Source organism: Punica granatum, chromosome 7, assembly GCF_007655135.1.
Source record: "Punica granatum isolate Tunisia-2019 chromosome 7, ASM765513v2, whole genome shotgun sequence".
NCBI classification, from domain to species: domain Eukaryota; kingdom Viridiplantae; phylum Streptophyta; class Magnoliopsida; order Myrtales; family Lythraceae; genus Punica; species Punica granatum.
The window spans coordinates 23,610,205-23,638,163 of NC_045133.1; the positions used below are offsets into that span (position 1 = coordinate 23,610,205).

Here is a 27,959-nt window from a genome sequence, read left to right on the forward strand (position 1 = left end):
TGCGGCGAAACGAGGACGAGATTTTCTATGGGGAATCGAAAGTCATCGTCCGTTTTCCCTTTTTCTCTTTAAAAGATTTATATTTTTATATATTGAATAATAAAAAGGAAAAAGAATAATAATAGGGAGAAATAATATATGCGGGGGGGGATAGATGCTTCGGTGGAACCCACTTCCAGTGGAGGAGGACTAGCCATTGGGAGTAGGCTGACGTGCTCCCACCCAAATTTTATTTTATTTTATTTTATTTCCTCCTCCTTTTTGAATGAAAAAGGGTCCAATTTCTGGGACCCGCTCTCCTCTCCCCCGTCCCTTTTTGCCACTTGCATCTCCCCTCTCAATTTTCGTACAGTGTCTAGTCTGATATTCGGTATCTCAATTATTGTTAACTAATTTGGTTCGAGTTAAGTCGTTTCACTAGGAGATAAATTATTTCAATATAATTTTTTTTCATTCACAGTATTTGAATCCAAGACCTAATTTAAAGAAAATGCTGGTTGATCTAATCTACATCCATCTTCTTTTCTCCCTATCTAATAATTATATCTATATTTTCTTGGTTATCTTATTTCATGGAAAAAGTCCCTTTGAATTTCTTTTTTTAATAACCGTTTTGCTATTTCTCCGTGAATAATGTGCAATTCAGACTAGATTATGGAGACAAAGTCGAACATAACACGAACCTAACCATCTTTAGCTTAAAACAAAAATATCATGCCTCTGATATTTTCTGTACAATTTTTTCAGTCCCGATCCATCAATTATAAAATCGTTATAATATTAAACCAATGGCCTTATGCACGCATTAGCCAACGAAAAGGTCCATATGGGATGTTGTTGCAATCTGGACTGCCTAGAAGAGAAAACGTTGAGTGATCGGAGTTGATATGCTCAAAGTATCTATTCCCTTACGAAGACTGCATTTTTTTTTTGTGTAAACTAGATTAATGAGAGTCAAGCATAAAGTGGCAACACGGTTTTTGCTTATGAATTGTTTTTTTCTTCATCCTAAGAATGAAAAAAAAAAAACATAACTTGGAATGATCGACATACAATTAAAATTCAATCATTAGTATAGAGTCCATTAGTACATGATTAGAATTTAGAGTAGACGCATAAATACATGCAAAAAAGACATTACTTGCTGGAAAGATCACAGAGAAGAATTTTTTTACTGGCAAGAGAGAAGATATGGGAATATACAAAAGGGCTATATAAAGCCAGATAGATGGAATTTCGAGCACAAATAAAAAATAAAAAAAATAAAAGCCAGATAGATGGAAAGGAGGATATGCATGAATCTGTACTTTAATTACCAGCTGGAGACTTTGCAAAATTTTGGCTCCTTTTTTCTTACTTTTTTTTTTAAAAAAATTGAATTTATTACTTTTTTTTTGTAATTTTATTAATTAAAATCCACGACTGGGAGAATTTTAGTTCTTAATGGGCCGAGCATACTTGAACATGGATCATTTAGGGCTCATAAAACTTCTAGATACTAGGGGTGCAAACCAAAAAATAAATCCTTTTAGGTTTAGATGTATATTGGACCGTGTAATCATATGGTTCTTAGGCGAATGTATGAATATGATAGATACAATTAACTTACCCAGAACTAATCTTCTAGTCAATAACTTGTTTTGAGTCTAATGTATGAAGATAATTGCTTAATAAAGTTCATTTAATTCATGGAATTTATTTGAATGGATAGGTGGAGTTATAGTGTTGATAAATTTTTTTTTATCTCAATATACTAGCTAAATAATAATCTTTGAGGTTTGGCATGTTAATTAGAAAAATTGACATCCTTTTTTTTACCAAGTAATTATTCATAGGGAATATTTTTTGTTGTACATCAATACCTATGCGTATTTATACTGATTATTATGTAATCATTTTATTTGCTCTTATAGTGATGGCGAGGTTGAGAAGGCATGGTTAGACATTTTATAATTATATGACTATATGTATTAAATGGATCGGGTGGATTCTTTCATATTGATTTCGTCCCAATCAAACCTGGTGAAATGGATTGATTACTCGTGATTGCATTTACTTGTTGGTTATGTTGTTGACAACAAAAGGCTAACTTTCCATTTGATAAAAATCAACACGTTTGCTGTAAAATAGTAAAAAAAAAAAAAAAAAAAGCTCGATCAGTGTAATCACACGAAGCCACAACTGCAGAGAATTGAATCCCCATTGATATTATATTATATAATTGACGAGATTTCTTTTTCAATCGAGGAATTCATGCATGTTCTGTTTGGGTAAGTAAATTGGCCCTTGGACAGTTGAAGAAATGGGATCTCTATTTCGGATATCTTTTAAGATAATTGTTGGAGTAGGTTCCATCGGGCGTATTAATAATTGTCAATCCTTTGCTATAATGGAAGCTTACCTTAGCTCATGTCTCTTTCATCATCACCTTCTTTGTTTAGTCTTTCACACTCTCAGCAATCGTCATAACCCACTGATCAAACACTCATTTCCCCCTTTTTTTCTAATCCAAAACAATAGCCGCTCGGATTTCTCGAAGAGCCGTTAGATCCTTATAGTGCGTGTTTGTTTCGCGTGGATGGAGAGCACTGGAATGGAATCATCCATACAAAATGATAGTACTTCGTATGGATGATCCCATTTCCATTCCAATCCATTCATGCCTATCAAACATGATTATGTAGTGTACAGTTTTCCATCCATTGCAAATCCAGTATTCGGTGAATCACTGAGGAAGAACGATTTGGTTTCAACGAGAAGTGAAGCTGTGGCTTGTTGATATACATATATGGTCAAATCAAAGGGGAGGGGGGCAAGAATACGGATCGAGCAGGAGAAACCAATAGGTTCATTTATATAGAAACATGCCTGAAGCATTCATGAATCTCTCTGAAGGTTGTTTATTTACTTAACAGAAAGTCCGAGTGTAATGAACTTTTCATTATACCCTAACCATATATGATGCGCACGGTCACGAATATAATGAGTTTCTCGGTTTACTATAACTGTGTGTAACGTATATAGTCATGAGTATAGTGAGCTTCTTTAGTCTCCTTGAACCGTTTGTAACACATGTAGCCACGAATGTAATGAGTTTCTCAGCCTACCGTAACCTTGTATAACGTATAAAGTCATGAGCATAATGAGCTTATTCAGTTTGCTTTAACCGCATGCAACTCTCCACGGCATAACCATGTCCCTCTTCCGGTTATCGAAATCCACATTGAACACCATTGACAAAGTAACGAGAAGATTCTGGTGGGACACAACAAAGGAAAGCATAAGTTACTACGCGCCAAAGAATTAAGAGTCCATTTGCAAACCAAGAACAGAGGAAGGGCTGGGATTCAAAAGGGCAGAAGACACAAATAAGGCAATACTATCAAAAACAGCCTGGCCATTAACAAAAGCAAACAACAGCCTTGCCGGTAGAGCTATAAAGACCAAATATGGAAACTTCCTAAACCCTAGCAATCGCAGCTCTCCATTGCCAATATGGAAAGGCCTCCAATGGTGTAAGAACACCATCCAGGTAGGTACATGTTTCTCTGTAAGTAATGGTTCATCTATTTCCGCATGGCTCGACCCTTGAATCCCAAGTACGCATGATCATAGGCCCTCTCCTAATACTAATGTAATTCCAAATTTGGAGCTCAAGGTACGTGATCTCATGCTATTGCATCCTAAAAGATGGAACATTTCACTACTCACCAATCTCTTTGAGCAAGGTACTGTGGAGAAAATCCTCAAAATTCACTTGGCCCAAGAAGACTATGAAGATGCAGCAGTATGGACCCCTAACACGTCAGGAAAGCACTCGGTCAAATCCTTCTACTTAACTGACCAGAAGCACATATTCCAAAATAACAATGAAATCGAATGGAAACCCATTTGGAATCTGAAATTCCATGACCGATTCAAACTCCATCTTTGGAGAATAGCCAGTGAATGCCTCCCTTGGTTTAGCGAAGAAAACACCTCGTGTCCTCTTTGCCAAACCAGTTCCGATAAATTAAATCATCTCTACGGAGACTGTCTATTTTATCGTGTAGTTTGGAGGGAATCACCATGGGATATTCAGTAAAGCATTATACCGAACACCCATGTCAAGGACCCGATTAATTTTGTTACTTGCTCCCCTCATACGATGTTTCCAAACTATGCGGATAAAATGAAATTCTCTCTATATGCAGCTATAACTCTCTATCAGTTATGGAACTCACGCAATGATGTCTTACATGCAGAGAAATCGGGAGACCTTCACCAAACCATCAAGAGAATCAAAAGCTGCTACATTGAGCACATCAAAAGAGGCCAAAATGCAAGAAACCAAGAAGGAAGCTCATCCGCTCTGCCCCTGCAACTCGAACCTTCACAAGAACCTACAGGCCCCGACTGGAGCATCATCAGCTCGAACGCGTCCTGGCGAATTACCACCTCATGCTTATCAGGAGTCCTTCATCACCCACGTAGTCCTCCAACACTCTCATGGTTCAAGATATCACACAAGGACTCGCCACTTCAAGCAGAGGCCCGAGCTACTCTCCTTACACTCTCAATAGCTGCAGAAAGAGGATTCACGAAGATCTGGCTTCGTTGTGATGCATTAATGCTTGTTAATGTCATTTTGCACCCACACACCTCTCCGTGAGAAATTAGAAGCTTAGTATCGGATATTATTTATATTCTGAACTGCCTTATAGACTAGAAATGTTCATGGATTCCAAGGTCGGATAACACTCTGGCTCATGATCTGGGCCAATTCGGCTCAAAGTGAAATTGTAACTCTCTTTGTATTTTCTAGATATATCCGAATCTTCGTAACTATGTAGCTTCCTCTTCGTTTTGATTAATGAAATTATGCATTATTTAGAAAAAAAAAACTCTCCTCCAATATGTACTACACTTTTTGTTTTTGTTTTTATAGGAGCTAATATATATGCTTTGAGTATAGCGAAGACAAGAAGCGTATTCAAATTGCGCACGGACTATTGTAACTTTTTTTACAAGTTTTAATATATGTACAGATTTTTTTATGTGATTAACTAACGACAATAATAAGAAAATAAAAGATTGTGAGATGGGAGAGAGAAAAGAGAGTGGGAGTTCAATAACTGTGAGGGGAAAGAGAGAAGAAAAGGAGAGAATTGTTAGAGTAATCATTATTTGGTAATTAATTAACGGATATATAAATTTACAATCCACAAAGACTATATAAATATACCAATATGGATTAATTTAAACAATCGGACGCTTGTTCTGTTTAACTAAGATCTCAAATTCAAGTTTTTGTAAAACAAAAAATTCACGTCGGAAGAGCTTCACCCCTTAATAAGTCGACTCAGATTGACTGGATTAGTCGGGGTATAATGGTACTTTTGGATACCACGATTCACACCGAAGAAAATAGTATATGAATCTACTGATTTATCCTTAATTACAATCAAATCTTAGCTGTTGATAATTAATTATGGACAAGAATAATGTTGCATCAATTTCCAGTCTTCTTCAATTTCTAGTTTAGAAGATAGAAGATGCATCCATCAATAATTGCATTGCATTTTTAGACATATAATAATCAATATTTTTCGCATATGATCCATGATGTATGATCAGAGAAGGTGCAAGATTGAATCAGACCCCTCAGAAATTGCCCAATCCCATTGCCCGGGCATAGGCAATAAATTATCATAAATTATATCCAAATTGAGCGAAGATTCCTCCGATTTAATCCTGAAATTCATACAACAATTAACAGTAGGCATTTCTTGATTCGTCGGTCAGAAACTTCCGCCTCCTTACGTGGAATCATCCAATCAGATCAGTGGATCAAATCGCACGCTCAAAAATTAAACAAAGCCCTAATTGTTCACGTATCAACCGTTGATTTCATTTGCTGGGCTGTCCCTATCGTCCCCGGCTAGCCTTAGAGGCCTCACCTGGCTCCTTCCTGCATTTTCCTCTTACTCCTCTTCTTTGATAAATTAATTCCAGTTTGCCCCTTACATCTTGTTTAGATTGGAGATTATGAAGGGTTATAAAGGGATGGATTATAGATGGATTATAATAACCTATATTTGGCTTTTAAAATTTTTTAGAAGAGAGGGTTATGGAGGGATAAGTTATCCCTCCATAACCCTTCATAACTTTGTATTTTAATCCCACCAATTTGGGATTTTACGAAAGGATAAGAAAATCAACTATTGAGATAACATTATGAAAAATAATTAAGGTTCAAGATCTTTTCCAAATTCTCATACCATCCCACCTCACCTTTTAATGAAGTTTATCCAAACATAGATTATGGAGAATTAAAGAACCCCTCCATAACCCACCCCATCCCTCCATAATCTTTCATGAGATGCTATCCAAACAAAGTGTTAAAGTTTTCTCTTAGTCTCTGGTTGGTACACGAAATGGATTGGGAAGGAACAAAAATAAAATTCGTAAAGTGAAATCTAAATATATTGAGAAAAAAATAGCAATTTTTAGATTAAAATAGAAAATATTTATAGGATTACTGATGAACTTATTTTTTAAAAGATCATTTTATACTTTATATTTTTAGATATATATCAAATTAATAGAAAATATATGATGCATAAAAAACTTCATAGAAATAATGAAATGAGCTATTCCTCAAACTTTTTGAAGGAATGATCATTTGATAAAATTGAAGGAAAAATGCCTTCTGAATGAAATGATTGTCCTAACTAATGAATGTGTTACCATATAAGCAAACGGTGTGAAAGAATGGGTTCTTCATTCCACTCCATTCCATTCCTATTCACCAACAAGACCTTAGTGTCAACTTGCCTCGTTCAACCCTTTTATTTCGATTTGCTATAATGTTTCAGTGATTTAACTTTATATGATCTAAAATATTGAGGCAAAATGTAGAGAGTTTAGAATTCTACCTGGAATAGTTAAGGAAAAGTCAATGTTTTACAAGAAGTTGGTTATCGCAAATCTATTAGTTTGCAGGAGTTAGATATGGATCTAACCACTGATAGGCCTAGTGAAATTTTTTATATGGTATTAGATCGGGTTATGCATCCGTATGAGTTTGCATCGCACTAGGACTAATCCATCGCTGTGAGTAGCTAAAGCACACCCCGTGTTTAGCCAGAGCGTGAAACTTGTGGTCAATTTAGTCGAAGTACAAAAGAGAGCGTGAAACTTGTGGTCAGTTTAGTCTAAGTACAAAAGAGGTAGTTAGCCTTGTGGTTGCTAGTAAGTCCGAGTGCTTAAAGAAAACTCGTTTCGTAATCAATCATCTCCCATCCTCTTCTCATCGGGTAGTGGAAGAAGTTGACCTCATGGTTTGTAAGCACGAAAGTGAAAAAGCCTAGCTTATATTGAGGGTGAGTGTTAAAATGCAGGTAATACGTGTAGGTAAGGTGTCAAAACCACACAATGACATATGAGAGCTAGTGTTGAGAGTTTAAATCTCATATGAAAATATAAGGAACATAAAAATTTGCATGGCACAATTTAAAACCTTGAATTCTTAAATTGAATATGAGTCGAACCATTTCAAGACCAATCCAAACTTTTAAAAAAATCGTAGAGAATCAAACAAAAAGCTTATCTCATTATTACCTCTCACACTGAAAAATTAGAAATGTCCGTGTATAATAAAATATCAGCGTATGTGAGGGCTCTTTCACCAATAATTCTGACAAACTGGACTAAATGCAATAGAATACAATTGCTAAACAAGTTAATCCCGTATAGTTTAGTCATTCGGTTCTCGTATACGTTCATCCCTTTGTATCAAATAATACTTGAAACCATATCATAGATGAGCAAATTGAGATGAGAAGCAAACTTTAGGGATCGAACTTGGAGTTTAGCCCCTTTTATGTTTTATTCATTAATACATTATTCATAAGAAATTTAGATGCAATAGCATTGCCTATCTTACGGATTTTAAATTCGATTTTTATCAATGGATTTCGTGGATCTATATATGCTTCATCTTCTCCATATATTCCATCTAAAATCATGTCCTCTGTAATGAAAAACAAATAAAAAACAAATATATTTGTATCATATTTGCGTGCGAAGCTCATGGACGCCATTTCGAGGCGCTATAAGTATTATAGGATAAAATTCTTCGGAGGGACCGACACATAATTTAGAAAAAGACAAACACACGTCAGGTCGAAGTGGACTCTCCCTCCTCCCTCCCTTTCTCTATTAGCGGACAAAAATCTTTTTCTCTACAATATAATTTATTAAGAAAAAAATTAAAAAATATATAAAAAAAATATTACTATATAATATATATTCCGAAACTGAGGACTTAAATGAAGAGGACAAAGAAAAGAGGGACTGTAGTAGCTCGAATTTTGGCACGTGGACATCTGTGCTTTTGGGTTTGATTGTCATGTGGCCACCCGCCTCTGCAATTTGCGATGTCGAGTCTCGGCATCTCCGAGTCTGTCTGATTGATTGATGCCATCACATCCTTTGGTCATCGAAGGAACTCTCTTCATTGTATCCGTTCCTTTTTGTATGGCTACACTGAATTAATCAGCCCACATTAAAGTCTTAAAAAGGTTATATTATATCGACTGCTAAGCAATCTGATACTACAACAAGAACATGCATCAATATCTATATCACCACCAATATATACGACTGAATGATCATTCATTTGCCTCATTAGAATATTAACGGAACTCGAATAGGATTCTTGAATTGCATCCATCCAATTCAGGAGGTGCGAAGTTATCTTTCATCAACACTGCAAAGGGTCCTGGGTGTCGGTTAATAATGCGTGATAATGTAGTCTTTGACCTATAATGAGAGTATCGTGTTTCCGTAAACTATGATCGATGAGTTCAATCATGAATTATGAATATCTTTTTGTACCCAAGACATAAATATGAAGGAATTCAGGGGCATGATAGATATGTAAGCAGCGCAAAATTTTCCATTATATGACAAATTATCTTTCCTTGCAATTGGAAAAAAGCCACTACAAGTAAGATCTGACCCACCGCAAAACTAAGAGCTCGCCGGAGTTCAATTCCGGCGGCCGGTTTTCTTTCTCTACCATTGCTCTTTATGCACCGCCGATCTTAATTAAACAAAGACCAAAAAGAAACAGCAAAAGATGGAGATACCCATTTCTTCCCTAATCGGTAGTCAGTCAATTAGATGAACAAATTCAAGAGCTTGGTCTCTTGGCCTCCGCCGCTCGAGACCGTCGCAACCTCCGACACCTCAGAGCTGAGGGTCGACGCCGTCTTGACCGGCCAATTCTCCATGAAATGGCTCCTCTTTCCCCGCCGTTTACCGGAGAACTTGTTGGCGGAATTCAGGCCGAGGTTGCAATTGTTGAGGTCCCCCTGGGCTGCTGGCGATGACGATGTGAACTGGTGGCCGAGAAGGGTCTGCCCCCGGCACGTGCTGGTGGACAGCTCGTCCCTCGGCAAGGCTGACGAGAGGATCCCCGGCAACGGTTGGAGGGCTCCGCCGGAGAGCACGGTGTCTACCGCCGCCTGGCAGATGTGCCAGTTGCCGGAGGAGAGTAGCCCCACCGCTCCGTTCACTGGGTTCACCGTCCTCCCGCACGCTTCGAACAGTAAACTCTGAAATAAAGCTGAAAAAATATCCAAAAAAAAAAAAGCAATTTGAGAATCGGGTAATTCACAAGCCCGTCGTCATCATCATCATCAAGTTTGATTATTTAGCCCCAATTCGCATCCGCATCGGGGAAAGAAGACGAACACACATTTCTAATTTACTTCTTGATGATCGATTCGTGAATTCTGGGAGGGAGGAGCGAAAACAGAGTATGATCAGAAGAAGGCGGCAGGTTTGAGTTAGTCGGTTACCAGGGCGCTGGGGCTCGGGGACGGCGGCGATGAGAGAAAGGAGGTCGCTGCGGCCGAAGAAGCGGGCGAGGAAGAGGGTGGCGTTGCCCTGGCCCTCCGGGGTCGGGATCCATTGCAGGCACGTCCTCAGCACGCAACTCTCGCTGCACCCCTTCCGCAGCACCCTGCACCCATTGCAGCTCATGTCCACACCAACCAAAAACCCCCTCACTCGACTGATCAGCCCCCCGACGACGACGCCGGCGATGTTCGATTCAGGATCCCGGTTGATCGATGGCTAGAGAGAGAGAGAGAGAGAGAGAGAGCGGAGATTGTTGGGGAGGGGTTCAAGCACCGATGGCGAGGTCAGGGGAATATAAAGGCGGAGGAGTGAAGGGGTTGGGGGGAGTAGTGGAGGAGAGAGTGTGGAGACCGTCGTCAATCATTAACCGTGGTCGGGTTAAGGTTAAGGGTGGGCCCCGCATGGGGGTATAAGGGAATCTTCATATCTTCTCTTCCTCCTAAGCTTTGGGTTCGAGCGGCTCCGTGTTTCCGCGAGAAAAATTCTGATTCCCTCTCATGCCGTTGGATCTTTCAATTTCTGACCATATCCTCCCCTGCACTTCCCCCGCTAACTTGTACTTTAGCTTGAGGAGATTGGAAAAGGTACATATAATAAATAAAAGAAATGAGAAATAGCCTGAAAAATTAATTATTTCCATAAAAAAATTCATCTATCAATTTTTTAAATTTTGACATAAAAATTTACTGTTTACTTTCGTTTTCATGATCTACCAATCTGTTAATTTGACCGTCAAAATTGTTGACGTTGTTGATAACGGCGTTGACGTGGCAAACTGTTTCCATGTCGATGACATACTACAAACTTTTTAACTTAAACAATCACATAATTTGTTTTTTTTCCTTCATCTACCAAAATATCAATAACTTTAAAAAATTACATAGTATGCTTATATTCCATCATCTACCAAATTATGGCTTCTTTAAAAAATCACATATACCAAAATATGACTTCTCTTAAATGATTATAAGATTGAATTATGGACTTTTATATATATATATATATGTTGATTTGAATGTTAAAAGAATTTTTAATAGAAAAGAAGTGATAGAATAGTTACTGCCTTGTTTGTTTTTCAGGAAATAATTTTAACTATATTCCACTTAACTCTACTTATCTTTGATTTAACAATACAATCATTACTTTCTCTCAACTATTCATTACTTTTTTCATAATTCAACACAATCATTACTTTTTATCAACTAATCATTATTTTCTCTCAACTATTCATTACTTTTTCCAAAATTTAACAACACAATCATTACTTTTTTTTAACTATTTATTATTTTTTCACACTTTTTCTCATAATTCAATAACACAATCATTATAACATAATTAAAATCAAAACTCAATTCTACTTAACTCTAAAACCAAACACAACATACAAGTTTATCATTTACAAATCAAAAGAATATCCATATATGTTATCACATTAAATAATATAAAAACTTAGACATATTATACAGAAAAAAAACAATAATCATGCCAAAATAACCATATTAACAAAACTTGTGCACACTAACATTTATAAACTTTTAGGTTTGTTCAACTTGTTGGATCTGTTGGAATAATTATTTTATCATGGTTATTGTCTTTGTAGTATAATATGTCTAAGTTTTATACTAAAATAGGATAAAAGTGGGCTATGCCAGATGGTTCCAGAACACTTCATTTTTGAATGGCATTTTCTCGATCTTTTGAGTTTTTTCTAAATAATAAAATTTTGAATTTTAGAAATATATAGATATAGATTTGTTGAACTATTCATTATTTTAGCGATTTTCTGAATCTTCTTTAATTTTAAAAATAAATAAATATAGATTTGTGGAACCGGTCATTATTTTCTGATATTTTTTAATTTTTTAGAAACAATAAATTTTAGTTTTATTTTTAAAGCATATGAGTATAGATATCTGGGACCGATTATTATTTTCTCGCATGTACGTAGTTTAATTTTAAGTACATTTAGAGTTAGATTTTTCGAGGTGAGTTATTCAACTATTTATTTCTTCTCGCACATAAACTTTTTTAGAATTTTAGGATTTTTCAATTTTGTATGTGTAGTTTAGGTGTTAAATTTTGATAATGCAAATATGATGAATTTCTATTTTCAGCATTTTTATCATATCTACATTATCAAAATTTAATAATTATCAATCTTAGAAATCTATATTTACATGAACCATGTCAAAATAAGTTGAACCACGCTAAAGTAATTGATCCTCGTGTCCAACAAGTTCAATCATGCTAAATAACAATGCTAAAATTTTATAAATGTTGGCGTGCACAAGTTCTGTTGAAATAATTATTTTTGCATGATTATTGTCTTTGTAGTATAACATGTTTAAATTCTTATACTATTTAATGCGATAACATATATGGATATTCTTTTGATTTGTAAATAACAAACTTGTAATTGTTCTCGCATTTCTTTTCTATTAAAATTTCTTTTAACATTCAAATCAACATATATATATAGGTCGCCAGTTCAAACTTATAAGAGTACATTGGCAATTTGGTCCTTGACTTTTCATTATTGCATCAATTTGGTCTCTACATTATTTTTTGCATCAATTTGGTCCTTGAATTTATCAATTTGCATCAATTTGGTTCTCATCACATTATTTAGGTCCCTCACTTTGCAAAACGATATCATTTAGGTCCCTCATTTACGTCCAAAATTATGTAAATTTTGCAAAGTAAGGGACCCAAATGGTGCAATTTTGTAAAGTGATGGACTTAAATGATGTACCGAGGATCAAATTGATGCAATCGCGAAAAGGCAAGGATCGAATTGATGCAAAAAATAATTTAAGAAGCAAATTGATACAATACTTAAAAGTCAGGGACCGAATTGCCTTTTACTCAACTTATAATAATTTAAAGAAGTCATATTTTGACGGATGTGATTTTTGAAAGAAGCCATATTTTGGTAGATAATGGAACATAAGCGAACTATGTGATTTTTCAAAATTATGGATATTTTAGTAGATGAGGGGAAAAAAAGCAAACTATGTGATTTTTTAGGTTAAAAAGTTTGTGGCATGCCATCCACGTAGGCAACTGTCTGCCATATCAACGCTGTTAACGATCACGTCAGCAGTTTTAACGGCCCAATTAACGGATTGGTAGATTAGGGAAACAAAGGTAAACGTGGTGATTTTTTAGGTCAAAATTTAAAAAATTAGTATATCAAAGAATTTTATGAAGGTAATTGATTTTTCAAGCTATTTTCCCTAAAAGAAAAATAAAGAATGATTTCTTTATTTTTTTTGGCTGATGAAAAACTAAAGAGATTGCCTTTTGTTTTAAAACCTTTGCTAGAAAAGAAAATACAGGGAAAAAAAAAGGACATGATAAGTGCCTACATGCTTAAGATGTCTTTCTCAATAAAATTTTTATTTGAACAATTTTTACGATGACAAGGAGTATCAAACTTCTCACCCGCAGATCCCTTTACTCGAAGTGAACAAGGGGTATTAGGTAAAGTTCGATTATGCAGCCATGCAGTTGACCGTTCAGAGTTTGTGTAATTTGGTCATTTCATCCTTGAAAATCGCGATTGCAAATTAAGTATTCAGTTTTTCGATCGTTCGATCCTACTTTATGACTCTATTCTCTTGTGATGAGTTCCTGTTTGACTATTGAAAAAAGAGTGAACTGCCGTTTATTTTAAGCTTTTCTAAAAAAAAAAAGGATAAGGGAAAAAGGTGCTTTATTTTTTTATGGAGTATAATTTACTCCACTTAACTCCACTTTACTTTTTCTTCAATTCAACGACACATTCATTACTTTTTTTATCGTTTTATTTAATACAATAATAAATTCTCTCACATGCTTTTTCTTAACTACCATTATAATTAATTTTTTAATACTAAATTCTCTCAACTATTCATTATTTTTCTCATTGTTCAACAACGCAATTATTACTTTTTCTTTTATCTTATTTCTCAATTTAATAATAAATTTTCACGCATACTTTTTCTAACCATTATTACAGCCCCATTTAAATATATATATATATATATCAATAGAATATATTTATCAATAGAATATTATTAGATAACATAGAATATATCATGTATGGATTTCTTAAGTGGAAAGATATTACCAAAAATTGAGAATACCAAGGTTGACCCGACCCGGTAAATAGGGCCGATTTTCTAGTGCCTAATAATTACCAAACGCCACCAAAGATACTTCATGTCAACATGCATAAGATGTCTTTCTCAATAACATGCGAAAATTTATTTGATAATTCTTTCAATAACGAGGATTATCCAGATTTTGCAGACGGAAAACTCTTTAGCTGACGTTAACGAGGGTTACAAGTTCGATTTGCGACCATATGCGTGACTATATAAAATTTGTGTGTGTATATAATTTCATGGTGCCTAAAAGGAAAACCGCAGTAACAACTTAATCATATATTGTTCTCCAATTGCTGAGTAAAGAGGATCGGAAATTTGTAGCAGAAGATATAAATTCAACAAGTTATAACCCGAAATAGGAAAAAGAAAATCAACAAGTTCAACAAGCTGTTTAATTGGAAATATTTTTATCTGATGATTTAAATTTATATAAACCGATGCAATTCATTCGTATGCTTGAAATTATATATTCGACTTTTTTGTGCGCGCCACTATACATTCATTTATGTTGCGTTTGGTAACATAGTCAAATTTAATTTGATTTGATTTAGTTTGATTTGAGGAGATGAAGACAAAAGTAATTGGGAAAAGCATGTGAGAGAATTGGAAGAAAAAATAAAAAGTAATAATTATGTTGTTGAACTGAGAAAAAAGTATTGAATAGTTGAGATAATTTAGAATTAAAATATTAATTGTAATAATATAAAAAAAGTATGAGAAAGAATTTGAAAAAAATGATAAAAAAAGTAATTATTATGCTGTTAAATTGAGAGAAAAATAAATTCAAATGAAGTTTGAATTAATTTGATATCATTACTAAACAAACTTACTGTAAAGATATGTAAAAGAATATTCGAGTGAAAAATAGATGAGTAAATTTTTTTTATTATATATGGCTGAGAATTGGAGACTGTAGTTTCGGAAAATCTATGGGCCATCAACGGTTTGACTTTGCAATCGATGGTAGATGGAAGTTGCCGACCCCTCACACCGCCCCCCTTCGTATTCCATATGAATGGAAATACAAAAAGAAAAAATTCAATTGATCTTATGACCCCGGATCTGATTGGATAGTAACATCACAAAAAGAATCACTGGCCGCCAATTGATAATTTGAAGTCTTTATTTGGTGTGATGGTGAGGTTTTCCCGTGAACTTTTTTAGTAAGACTAATTCCATTTTGTCTCTCGATGTCAAGTGAGTTTTGAATTCCTCACTGCAGTAAAAGTTTATTTAGACTTGAAAGTAATTTATCAACTATATCATATATCATGATTGATTAATTATATAATAACTTGCAGTTCTGTTATCATGATTCGTGTAAGTTGGACATTGCTTCCCCCATGTTGGAGTCAGCTCATCCGTTAGTCTCCTCACCGGGTCAAGGAATATGTCCAGTTTACGAGGTTTGACCAGCATTCTATTCAAGCCTCGGAAGCTGAACAGTTCGTGACTCTTCAAATCCCTCCAGAGTTTTCACGCTAGTGGATCTCTCAGGGGTACACACATCTTCACTTCGATACAATCCGACTTGCCCTCAGCTACCACGGCATGAAGGGTTTGCTCGTTGTGGCACGCATGGCATTACTGGACACCAGATTTCTGGAGTACCGGCATGCCTGCATAGAGACGATAGAGACTACCCTTAATATGGCTTGTGGCACACTATGCATCCAAGGTGGAGAGAACCCATATCAATGGGACACCAGCTCATGTTACAAAATCCGAGTAACTTGATAAATAAGTTAAGAAAGGATGATTGTACATAAATAAGGATTTTTTTAAAAACTTTTCTATCATTAGATATACATATAGACGTATGAAATATAATTGAAGGTGGCTTGGACTCGAAATTATGAGATTATTTTTTTTATTTAATTTTTTTTCGATGTAAAACCTTGGTATCCGAAAGCCAAATTGGACCCCGATTAATCTAGTCTAGTCGAGTTGGCCCACTAAGGGGTAAAAATCTCTCAGCGTGGATTTTCTGCATTTACAAGAACTCGAACTCGAGATCTTATTTAAACGGAATAAGTACCGAGCTGCTTGAACTAGCTCACTTTAGTTCAATTCTAGTTCGTGAAAATTTTTACTTCCCTTCCTCTTACTATATATACCGATATCTACTTTTAGATGCATGAGCATGTCTTATAATTCTAAACCAAAAAAGACTACCAAGTACAACAGTGCCAAGCACCAATCTCGTGTTTGCATGCAATTCAATTATTGTACATAATCACCGGCTATCAACACTACAAATCATAATAATAATGATAATGATATCAAAGGCAATCACTCGACTTTAACACTTCGTCTTATTATCACATCGTTCATGAAATTATTGATTATAGGTCAGGCTATCGAACTAATCTATGCATTTCCAATCCAGAGAGGGACAAATTCTACGTTTATATTTTATGATTAAGTAATGATTATTCAAAAACACCATAGAAGAATCTATCCATCCTTCTTCTATAAACTTTAATTAAAACAGGACCCTTTCCGACCTATGGGAGAGAGTGGATGAATTTTTCCCACCCGCAACCGCAACCGCACCCCCATCCCCTTCCCTTTTTAATTTTTTTTTCCTTTAATATTCTCTATTTTTAAAATTTTAATTTCTTCTTTTTTTTAGTTTTTTCTTCGACCTCTCAGCGTTCTTTAGATTCGATTGATAAGATATCCGTCACGGGTCCCTTTCTGACCTATGGGGAGAGGGTGGGTTTTTCCCAACCGCACTCCTATCCTCTTCCTTTTTCTTAAAAAAATTTAATATTATCTTTTCAAAAAAATTAATTCAATCTTCTCTTAATTTTTTCTTTGACCTTTTTGGTGTTCTTTAGATTCGATTGCCAAGATACCTGATAACCCGATTGACTTTTCAATTTAAATGATCATTATGATTTGAAAAGTTATTTCAATAAACATTTCATTCCACCTTTTTTTTTTCAAAAAGTTCTTCTTTTGCACAGTGTTTGTAAATTTGACTAGGACAATATAGCGGATAACCGGACCCTTGCCTAAATAAACGATTGTCATGGTCGGACTAATATATTTTTTTCCAACTTTTATTTAGAATTTTTTTAAAAGGAAATATAAAAAAATGTTAGATATACAAATTATCTTATATATAATATTTTGTATTCATAGAAAATAAGTGCAAGCTGATAAATGATGAAAATAATATTTTTTAAATGGTCATATGGTAACTTAAATTGGATTTTGAACTGGGATTCTTCATTTAACACGAAAAATGCAAAAATTGAACAACGGAGGTGGTCTTGGGAGGGCTAGCTAGGAAAATTACAGTGGCCTGCCCTAATGAAAATATTACTATGCCTTAATAGAGATTTATAGCCTTTTAGGACATCAAAGGTTATATATGTTAATAAATAAGTTACATTTCTTCTGTACTATTAAGCTAATATAGCTTCACGAATTGAGTAAAGAAAGATGATCAATGCAGTGACTGTCATCTTTGACTCGAAATCTATCTATCTATCTATCTATCTACCTACAGTAAAAAATACACAATTAATCCCATATATATACATTCTTTTTTTAAATACAAAGTTAATTGTCCGGTGGACAATTTAGCTTAGGTTGTCTTTGGTTTATGAACAGAACAACTTGGGATGAAATGGCACTTAGTGTCTCTCTCAGTGGTCGCTGACAACGCTATCCTCTCGAGACTGGAACTCGGCAGGCCCACAGGGTGCATTCTGCTATTCGTCGACCTTCGCTTTGCAAGCCCTTCGAACCACCACACTTCCTGGAGACTGGAAGTGCTAGCCTTTCTCCTAATATCGTTCCGTGCCTTTTACCAGACGACTCTCCTTCAGATGTGCAGTACTCTATTCTTCAATGCTTTGTAGTTCACGTCCATTCTTTTGTTCTTAAACTGCTCGTAAAAACAGTTGTGCAACTTGTTCGGCCTCTACCCACGCTTCGTTATCACATATGATCACTGCTAGGTAGTCGAGATTGTGCAGCCTCACCTTTTCTATCCTGCGCTGTCCGTTTTAGTTACTCGCTGCTGCACAATACACACCCCCATCTCCGCGTATTTTGGTTCAATTTTAGCCAATTGCTGCATAGTAGACACTCCCACCCGCTTAATCCTAGCAGATGCTGGGTGCAAAAATTTATCCATGTTCGATGAATTGATAGTTTGTTTTTCTGCGACATCGGGTATATATATATATATATATATTGATATGGAGGTAAATTTCGGCCCGTATTGCGGAAGCCCAATTGATTGATAGTGGCCCATGAAGACCCATAGGTCCATCACCGAGACCCAATTAATTCTCTTACGCTCTATACACCCCATCTCCATGGCATACATATAAAAAGAAGCTCTTAAAGTAACCACAAGCATTCTTGATTATCCTAAAAAAAAAACTCTCCCCTATATACACTCCTAACTTGAGCGTAGGAGGACATCTTCAAAAGTTCGATTGTTCCTTTCCTTCCATATAAACCAAAAAAGATAGAGGGACCATCTCGATGATCTTCATTTTCCTTTTACAACCTCCAATAGCTTGCCAAGTCCATAATTCTTCACGAACCAAAAATTTAGCAACCCATTGAATTCCAAGGAGAGTGTAGATTGCAGCCCGACACCACCTAGATCAAGAACAATGGATAAGGAGATGGTTAACAAATTCTTCCTCGGATAAGCAGAACACATTTTGTTACAAAATTTCCGTAAAATATAACCACCGGCAAATTGATGCTTTTGATCGGTCATGCTTGATTGCTTCAAACAGAAATAGATACCCAACTCATGCTGCATCTTCGGTTTAAGCACCTGGAACTTTCATAGCCTAATCCACAATGCCATTCTTGTGGTATATGAGGGTCAGGATCTGATGCTTGGAAATGTAGGTGACTCGAGAGCAGTATTAGCATTAAGAGACGAAGACAACTTTCTAGTTGCTGTCCATGGACAGAGGACTAATTGAAACCTGATCGTCCAAGTCTCTTTATCTCTCTCTCTCTCCTTCTCTTGAGTACAATCTCGTTTTGGTCCCTCTTCTGTTTTCTTCCTCAACTTTCCAAGGATCTTATAAGTTTGTGCAGCGTACAGGGGAAGCAGCTGCTAGGATACAACAATGTAAGGGGAGGGTCTTTGCATCGGCATTGCAGGACAAGCCCGTGTTTGGATTCCAAATAATGACTCACGAGGCTTGGCTATGGCCAGAGCTTTTTGTGACTTCTGCCTGAAGGATTTTGGGTTGATATCTGTTCCTGACATTTTCTATCGTCGACTAACGGAAGGAGACGAGCTCATCATCCTCGCAACCGATGGGCCTGGGTAATAATCTAAACCAGTGAAAACTTCTTTTTTCATGAATTCGTTGGCTTGAGACTTCTTATATGATTTTCTATTAGGATCCTTGGAGCATCTTCATCCGGCTTCTGTTGTCAGACTTCATTAGCTTCTTTATTTTGTTGTGGAAATTTGTCTTTATTTCCTGAAATGCACGATGGAAAACATAGTATGTGTTATGATGCACTTTTGAAGATATGTTTTCTGATGGATGAAATTAAGATCAAAACACACGTTTGTTTTCTGAATAACTTGAAGAAAAACAATCATTAATTTTCTTCCCCAGAGCAGAAACATGAACATGTTTTCCAGCATCAACCATAGCCTTATGTAATCTCTTATTGACTTCCCTGTAAGTAAGATCCTGATGTTTTTCCTTAACGTCTTATGCCTTTGCAGGTATGGGATGTTCTCTCGAACAAGGGAAGCTGTTGACATCATGGCTTCTGCCCCTGGGAGGGCAACCGCTAGCTGCCCACGCTCTCGTGGGCTGTGCGGTTCGGGCTTGGAGGCTCAAGTACCCCAGTTCGAAGAACGATGATTGTGCTGCGGTGTGCCTCTTTCTGGATCACAAGCCCTCAAATCTAAATCCAGGACACCCCAGATGAACCATGCGCAGCTCCTCTGGAGGAGGATACAGTAGAGAAGACAACAATGCCTACCCTCGAGAAAGTACCGCAAGGTCTGGACACCTATGATGATGCTGGTCCTGATCATCATCCGGTCCTTGAGCGGTTGGGGACTATGCTCCAATGAGATTGTCCCAGTCTCTGAACTAACAGAGGAGGAGGAGGAGGAGAAGCCCGTTAATTCACGTCTTGGGCAGTCCAAGAGAAGCCTAGCGGAAAGCATCGCGAACAGCGAAGATGACGAGTGGTCAGCCTTAGAAGGCGTCGCTCGGGTCAACAGTCTATGCAGCCTTCCTAGGTTCTTGTCAGGTGATGCGAGATCGACGAGTTGGAGAAGGGGGCTATGAAACTGCCTAAAGCTACACCACTGCGGGAGAAAATACCCTCGAAAGGCCAGATCTCCTCGACACGAGCCGGACCTTTCATATATCGATTCAGCGATGCGAATGTACTGGGCTTAAGGGGCTTGACTATCGGATTGATAAAGGGAACGCGGAAATCGATGGGCTTCGGGTTTTGGATGTTCACTTTTTTCCTTCAGTTGTCTTGACATTTTGTCACGGTATTTAGTTTTGGAATGGTCGGCGTAGCGAAGGGAAATCAATGCAAAAAGAACATTAGTCAGGGGATCAGCGTGAAAACTCGAATGGCCTCACTAATAATATTGTTGTTTCGAAGCTAAATGTAAGAATGTGAATGATCCCGATATCAGTAGTTTCATCAAAGCTACTACGAGCAAATTTCAAAAATGAAAGAGCAGCTGATGAAAATTAAAACCATTAGCTGAGCTAATGTTTTAGATCGAATTGGTACGGGCACGATGACTTATTATGATTAGACTCAGTCATGCAGGACCTATTAATCATCGCATCGGTGATAAACCGGCTTGGATTTGAGTTGGTGCCCCGTATTTTAGGATCTTCTACCGATCATGAGAGGGCATGGCATGAGCTAAAATTGGAAAGAGACGAGAGATTCTTTCCACCGAGTGATTAGATGTGAGATGAAGCTTAGGATCGAGGCAAAGTGCCTTGTCTTTGCCTCTAAGACCACATAAATAATACTTATTGGATTCCCACGCTAGGAAGGTCAGATGTGCTTGTAATCCAACAACAATATGTTCTTACCTCGGAACAACGAACTCAAGATGTAATGTCATAACGATATCTAATCCACTTCTGGCAGCATGAGGCTCCCCTTCCTGTGATTGAACTTCCGATTTTGTGGGTGAAACACGTAAAATATTCTCTTGTTTATGCTACCACCATGTTGCGGTTATTTTAATCGGGACGACTCATATACATGGTCCAGTCGGGTTGGGACTTGCACTTAGCAAACATAGGCTCCATATGAGAACATAAAGGCGAGACTGGAAGCTCCAATTGTGCTGACTGAGCCCAATCTCAATTTTGCATTTCATCTTGATCATAATCAAAATTTTCAATCACTGTAATGTATAATTTCTCGATAAGTATTTGAAATTTCACCTTAATCATAATCAAAATTGGGCTGACTTGGCCTCATGTAATTTCACATTTTTCAGAAAAAATCATCTAAGAAAATTAATCAGCGTTGGCTTATTGGAATCAGTTGGATCGATCATGACCAACTTATTGAAACTAATTCAGAACTAGGTCCATCTGACTTATCAAAGTTGACATAAAGCACCTATTTTGGCTAAAACTACCACGCTCAATTTCAATTTAAATAATAAAGAAAAAATCCATGCACATCACACTGCCTACCGTCCATAGAAAGAAAATAAAATATATATCTAAGCTAGTATGGCATAATTGCTTGGCTTTCATTTCGGTATTTCAAAAGGTTCAATTTTGAAAACAAGGATACCTATCCTTTGATAATAAATGAATTTAGAATATCCTAGTTTCATTTCGAAGTCGAGTGGTTAATACGTGAATCACTTTTTCGGCACGATTTTAATGTTCTTGACTTCCATTCATGCATGAACATATATGGGACGTGCAAATTTGAACCAATAGGATTTGTTTCATATGATTAATTATTAATCAATGTCTTCACCGAACCCCTCTTTGACATTTTGAAGACAGCTCAAAAAATGAGGGTCGCCAACCCAACCCCGGTACATCGAACTGGGAAACTTCCCTGTTTGATCACGTCCAGGTTCTTTGGAAGGAATTCTCCATTTTCATTAATAATAAATTGAACCCAGAAAAAAAGAGAAAAATTTAATGAGAAATATTAGTCAAAGTCAAATTATAGAAAGAAAATTCACTGAAAGAAAATTCACTGAGAACACTTTATATGACAAGGTCTCCCTTTAGAACTTCTAGATCTAGGTCCAAATTACAACAGCAGGAGTTAACTCAAGCTAATAGAATGAGGAAGTCTTGTTATTTGATCCAGATAAATATTGAAACTAGAGACCATAAATAAATAAATTAGATACCATAGGAGGCTCAACACGACTGGTAACATGAAAGAGCCCCGACTCTATTGTTGTCGTTATTTAACTTTTCCGTATTATCTGTACGAGAGAAGAAGCGTGGATCATTTTACATGTTTCTCATGGAAAACACGTGTGATAATCTTTTTTGTTTAACCCCCAGCAATACGAAAAGCGTTCGTGGCAATAATAGTTGTGCGAATATGGAATAGGGAATAGTCACTAGAATACTTTTCCTCGTCCGGATAATCCTAAACACTTTATAGACGACCTGATCAATATATGTTCAAATTGATTAATCGTGAATGAATTTATTCTAAAGTTATACATCGGTGTTCTCGCGAAGAATCTGAACGTAGTATAGTTCTTCGCCCGACCTGTCAAGAGAGGGGTGCACCTGGCACTCGCTATGTGCTCATGTCTAATATTAATACGATTTATCATATTATCAAGTTAAAATTCAATCACTAATTATAACAAAACTTTAATTATTATTTTTATTTTATATCATTATTATTTAAAAAAAAGGCTTTTAGAGGTATGCATGACGGCTCACGGAGGAGGAGGGGAGACATGCTTAAGTAATGCCACGTGTAATCCTAATCTGATAATTAAGCTGAGACAACACAAGTCACAGGCGGCCAACCGCCCGAACTATTTGAGTATAAAAAATTAATTATAAACCAAATCGGACTAAGCCTGATTAACTTTTTATACTAAATAAATATATGGCTGTGTTATAATCAAAATTTTACATGGTCTTACAAGTGCGGATTCGATATCGATATGCACGCGGTTATATTATATCAAAATTTTACATGATATCAATAGTGCGGGTCTGATATGTCATACATTTTTATTTGATCTCATATAAAAATTACGAATATGGCACCTTAAAATTTCACACCATCACCCCCATCCTCTTATCTTCGTGACAAAAACCATTCCCTCTAGCTCTCTGTCTCGCGATCAGAACCACTAAGATAAAAATATATATACATTTCCTCAAATTAAAAATGGAATCAAATTATTATTCCAAAAGCAATATATTATTAATAACGCTAAAATATACGTTGGATCATAGCATAAAATTAAATAAGCTTGTGGAATGGGTCATGCATGCACGTGTTTTGTTAACAGTTAGAAGCCGCCCCCATACAGTTACTCGATAGTGAGATTATCGATTTTAGACATTTAATACCATTTTGCATTTCCATAATCTACCAATATATAGTATATGATCACTGAACCGTTTGTTGTTCTATACCATTTATTCAAAAAGCTAAAATGAAATCTTATCGTTCACTGACTTTTTATCTTTTAAAATATAATAAATTTAGCTTAACTTTCACAAAAAATTAATTATTTGAATAATTACGCTTACCTTAATGTAAAATCCTCTTGTGGAAGCTGCCAACTTGCGTCATGGATTCGTTCGTATTGAGTATGATATACTAGTAGATCATACGTAAAATTCTTAGCAAGCTTCATTTAGCTTGCCACTTCATCGGAGGGTTGAAATTAAACCATGCATGAATCTTATTTACTTTATAGCTTGGATAAAATATTGATAATTAGATAAGCATCATCGTGTAAGACAGTTCTAGTTTAAAAAAAAAAAAACGAAGCAGGATTGTTACTCGATAAATTTCTCCAGATGATTTGAATTTTGAAGAGTTTAGGTGGATGCAAATTAAAGTGTTTGAAAAAAAAAAGAGAAATTATAAGCTTAGGAGAAGACCTTCACTATTGGAAGCTGCCTTGACCACACTTCAACTAGGGGGGGAAAAAAAAAAACCGAAAAGTCATAAGAGTCGTTGGACTAATTCACAGTTTCACCCTAAAATGAGGGGGTGGAAAAAGAAGAAAAGAAAAGAACAGATGGCGCAAATGGTTTGCCGACTTGAACGGCTGAGATGAAATGGACCGAGAATCTGTCCACCGCCTGTGTTATTTTTGCCGCCTCGAATTAAATAAATAAAAGCCATTTTTCTCAAGTCAATAATAAAATATAACCACTCCATAACACGACCATGATTTGCTTAATTATTATTTACATATCCGAGCTTCAGAAATTCCCACATATTTCCGGATTAAGCCCGCAATATTCGTCGTAGTCGTGATTATCGTCTTGCCAGTATTTTCCAAGAGAAGTAATACTGAAATATAAATATGCACAAAATTTTAAAATAAAAAGGGAATATTTTACGCAAGAGATATGCAGAAAGAAAATTATATTTTCTAATAATGAATTGAAGAATTTCGTGGTCACAGCTTAAACAACTAAACGCAACCAATGTCGGTTCGACCGCCGTATGTACACCGAATAATATTCCAATCCAATCTCTCTTTCCCAAAAAAAAAAAAAAAAACTTATCTAAGAACAGTGAATGAAGAAAGGGTGTGCCGTTCAACTTCATGCGTCCGACGGGACTTCCAATTTCAACGGAATCGACAGGCGCGCTTTCTTCATGGGGTGCGGGCTCTCCACCTCGTCGTCCCCGGAGACCAGGAACTTCGGCGAGAACTCCGGGAGCGCCGGCAGGTTCAGGTCGAAGTCCCGCTGGCTGTGCCCCGCTGTGTGAGTGGACCCCACGCTGACCGAACCTGTCGCGGTCGCCCCGCTGTTTGCGGCGCCGCCCTCGTAGTGGCACCGCTTGTGGCCCCCCAAGGCCTGCCCGGTGGGGAACGTCTTGTGGCAGATCGAGCACTCGTGGACACGGCCGGAACCCGACGCGGCGGCGTTGGCGGCGGTCGTTGTCGCTGTGGCAGTAGACGTGGAAGGCTCGTCCGCACCGGCGCCGGCTAGCTTGCGGTGGCTGGCCTTGTGGCCGCCGAGGGCCTGGTACGAGGAGAACGCCTTGTCGCAGACAGAGCACTTGTAGATCAAACTGCTCGTACCGTTCGAGCTCGCGTCCCTGTTGACCAGCGCCAGCTGCTGCGGCTGCGGCTGCGGCTGCGGCGGGGCTGGAGAGGACGAATCAGAGGGTGGTGTTTGCGTTTCGCCAGCACGTCGGCCGCCGCGAGCGAGCATGATGAGGCAGAGAGCGAGGTACTCCTCCTCGGTGGGGGGCTGGTGGGGCCGCCTAGAACGCTTCCGCTTGGTGAAGGGCTCCATGAAGTGGATGTTGGAGGCGGCGGCGTCGTCCATGAATTGGAACGGCGGGGGAGTGGCGGTCGGCGAGTTGAGAGCTTCCAAAGCCATCGATGACCGGTCGAACAATCGAATTCTTTCCGACTCCGGCGACAACCACCCCAGCTGATGGGTCTGATGAGTCGAGTGAGTCGGTCGTCTGATGGAAAACTGAGCGAGTGAAGGCCGAAGGGAAGTTGAGACTTTTCGAGAGAGAAAAGGTACTTTGTGAGGCGTGAGGTGTGAGGATGAGGGAAGTGAGAGTAAGGGGTGGGGGGGCTTATATACAAAAACCGGAGAAGGGAGGAAGGAAGGAAGTTGCGTGACAAGTGGTTGAAGAGTAGAGTGAAGTGGCCAAACTTGAAATTTTAATTTTTTATTTTAAAAAATAAATGAAGGAAAAGGGAGTGGAGCACGTCTTCATGCTGATTCCAAGGTGGGGGGTTTGGGTTTCTTGGTGGCTAAGGACGACTCGAGTCGGTCAACAATATAAATACGTATACATAACAATAACAATATCCATAGCATTATTTTTGGGTATCGGATTCACACCTTTTACGAGAAAATCATTCGGAAAGACTTGGCCGGGTACTACCCAAATCGTTAATTGCATGTGTCAATACCGTCGCGGTAATTTTCGAGTTTACAATGTCACGGGATTAATTTGAGGGGGGGGGGGGGGGGGGGGGGGGGGGGGGGTTTGGATGTGGCGGCCTTACGTGGTGGGGGGGATGTGATGGAGGGGCCTTTTAGACTGTTCAAGTGAAGACTGGAGACTGGTTCCAACTTCTTTCCAAGTCAACGGAATGAATCCGACATTGCCCAGTAAACCCACCCAAGTCTTTCTAATTTCCCTGTTCTTTTTCTGCATCTCCAAACGCGCTTCTTCTTCCATCGCACGATGTCAAACTCAAAAGCCATCCTCTTTTCTTTTTGTTTTTATTCGCCCATTTTCTTCTCGAAGAAGCCGTATTGGAAGCAGTCCTTCTTGCAAGTTCATATGGTATCAAATCAAACTTTTGCCCACATTCAACGGTAGATTTATCGGTTAGGAAATTGTTAGGTATATATTGATGAAAAACTTGGATGTCGATGAGCCCTTCGACGCCATTTATGGAAGTGATCACACGGTAACTAATAATCACTCGGAAGAAACTTAACGCCATTTATGAAATTGTTAGTTGCAAGGGACTTTTTTTACGGTGGTGGCAGTTTGTGTGTTGCGATGGGTCTAGGAGCATTATCCGGTTTGACTAATGATGCCTAATTTTAGTGCGACGAGTGCGATGTCATGCCCCAGTTAGCACGTTGTTAGCGTAATTACTCTCGGAGCTTATTAGGCCACCTAATTTCACGCTAGCTAGGCCGGGGAGAGGGGCGACCGACGATTGCAATAGATGATCGGGGTGGAAACCCATGTGCCCTATGTGGTCCATAATCGACCTCTAATTAGCTGGATTTCCCCATTATTTATGGTATCGTCCACCTTCGAATGTACCTAAAGACACTTAGGCCCATATGGGTAGGCAAATCAATTCGATGAGAAGTCAAGTCTCCTATATTCGGTAGACGCAAATGTACTTGCAATTGGAGAGAGTACGATGTTTAGGTTGCGTTTGGTTTTATAGTAGAATTTTAAAATTAGATTTTAATTTTGATTTTGAGTGGTATAAATGGGGCCCGCCCTTTGACTTTGTATGAATTATGTTGTTTTGTTGTGGGAAAAAGTGATATAAATGGGGCTCACTCTTTGACTTTGTATGAGTTATTTTGTTTTATAGTTGGTAGAATTAAATTAGAATTGTGATTCTAAAATACAATCGCAAAACCAAACAGGCCCTTAACTTTTACCCAATTACTTTTACCCAATTAATCCAGACAGCTCTTTTAAGTAACTCGCAGATTCATCGAACAGGCAAAGCGAAAGCATACAGTATGTACTGGTGATGGAAAAGGAAGTGTTATCCTATATAATTTAGAATTCAATCACGAACTAACCTTCCAATACCATGCGATCATTAAGCTAATCCTAATAATTTTTATTTCTTTTTGAGAATTTTAGTTATTTGGAGTATTTGACACATTTATATATATGTAATTAATTAATTAATCAAATTAGGTGTGGAAGCAATCACATGGGACATTGTCTTTTGTAATGCCCTTTATGCCGTGGGATGTGGTGGAGAAGACACTGCGGAAGGAGGGGCTACGAGTGGAGGGGAGGCGGTCGTTTAGTGTGCAGTCAGCAGTGTATAGTGAAGTGATCGGGTGGGGGCATTTCGCTTTAATTCCCGTGGGAAGATTTTTGCTCTTATGGCCACCACACACTTATGAAGTGGACTAGAACTATTTCGCGTACCATTTCTTATACATATTT

The 27,959-nt window shown here is 37.5% G+C and overlaps 3 protein-coding genes across 3 annotated transcripts; 1 reads left to right on the forward strand and 2 right to left on the reverse strand.

Moving 5' to 3' along the window:
* Window positions 1-8,915: 8,915 nt before the first annotated feature.
* On the reverse strand, window positions 8,916-10,206 carry LOC116212721 (LOB domain-containing protein 37-like). The gene is made up of 2 exons (XM_031547376.1): window positions 9,849-10,206; window positions 8,916-9,613 (listed from the first exon to the last, which is right to left on the reverse strand). The coding sequence occupies exons 1-2, from the start codon at window positions 10,030-10,032 to the stop codon at window positions 9,165-9,167; spliced, it is 633 nt and encodes a 210-aa protein (XP_031403236.1). The 5' UTR covers window positions 10,033-10,206; the 3' UTR covers window positions 8,916-9,164.
* A 7,489-nt stretch (window positions 10,207-17,695) lies between these two features.
* LOC116214521 lies at window positions 17,696-20,648 on the forward strand. Its single transcript, XM_031549918.1, has 3 exons — window positions 17,696-17,909; window positions 19,185-19,380; window positions 19,795-20,648. The coding sequence occupies exons 1-3, from the start codon at window positions 17,696-17,698 to the stop codon at window positions 19,934-19,936; spliced, it is 552 nt and encodes a 183-aa protein (XP_031405778.1). The 3' UTR covers window positions 19,937-20,648.
* Window positions 20,649-24,666: 4,018 nt separating this feature from the next.
* LOC116215622 (zinc finger protein ZAT10-like) lies at window positions 24,667-25,847 on the reverse strand. Its single transcript, XM_031551400.1, has one exon. The coding sequence runs from the start codon at window positions 25,652-25,654 to the stop codon at window positions 24,866-24,868; it is 789 nt and encodes a 262-aa protein (XP_031407260.1). The 5' UTR covers window positions 25,655-25,847; the 3' UTR covers window positions 24,667-24,865.
* Window positions 25,848-27,959: the final 2,112 nt, after the last annotated feature.

What these genes read in the sequence shown, in the direction of transcription:
- LOC116214521 (XM_031549918.1), top strand. Translation starts at nt 17,696, where the DNA reads ATGAAATGGCACTTAGTGTCTCTCTCAGTGGTCGCTGACAACGCTATC. An exon ending in GACTCTCCTTCAGATGTGCA is followed by an intron (nt 17,910 to 19,184) that starts GTACTCTATTCT and finishes CAACAATGTAAG; the next exon opens with GGGAGGGTCTTTGCATCGGC. An exon ending in CTCGCAACCGATGGGCCTGG is followed by an intron (nt 19,381 to 19,794) that starts GTAATAATCTAA and finishes ATGCCTTTGCAG; the next exon opens with GTATGGGATGTTCTCTCGAA.
- LOC116212721 (XM_031547376.1), bottom strand. Translation starts at nt 10,032, where the DNA reads ATGAGCTGCAATGGGTGCAGGGTGCTGCGGAAGGGGTGCAGCGAGAGT. An exon ending in CCCCGAGCCCCAGCGCCCTG is followed by an intron (nt 9,614 to 9,848) that starts GTAACCGACTAA and finishes ATATTTTTTCAG; the next exon opens with CTTTATTTCAGAGTTTACTG.
- LOC116215622 (XM_031551400.1), bottom strand. Translation starts at nt 25,654, where the DNA reads ATGGCTTTGGAAGCTCTCAACTCGCCGACCGCCACTCCCCCGCCGTTC.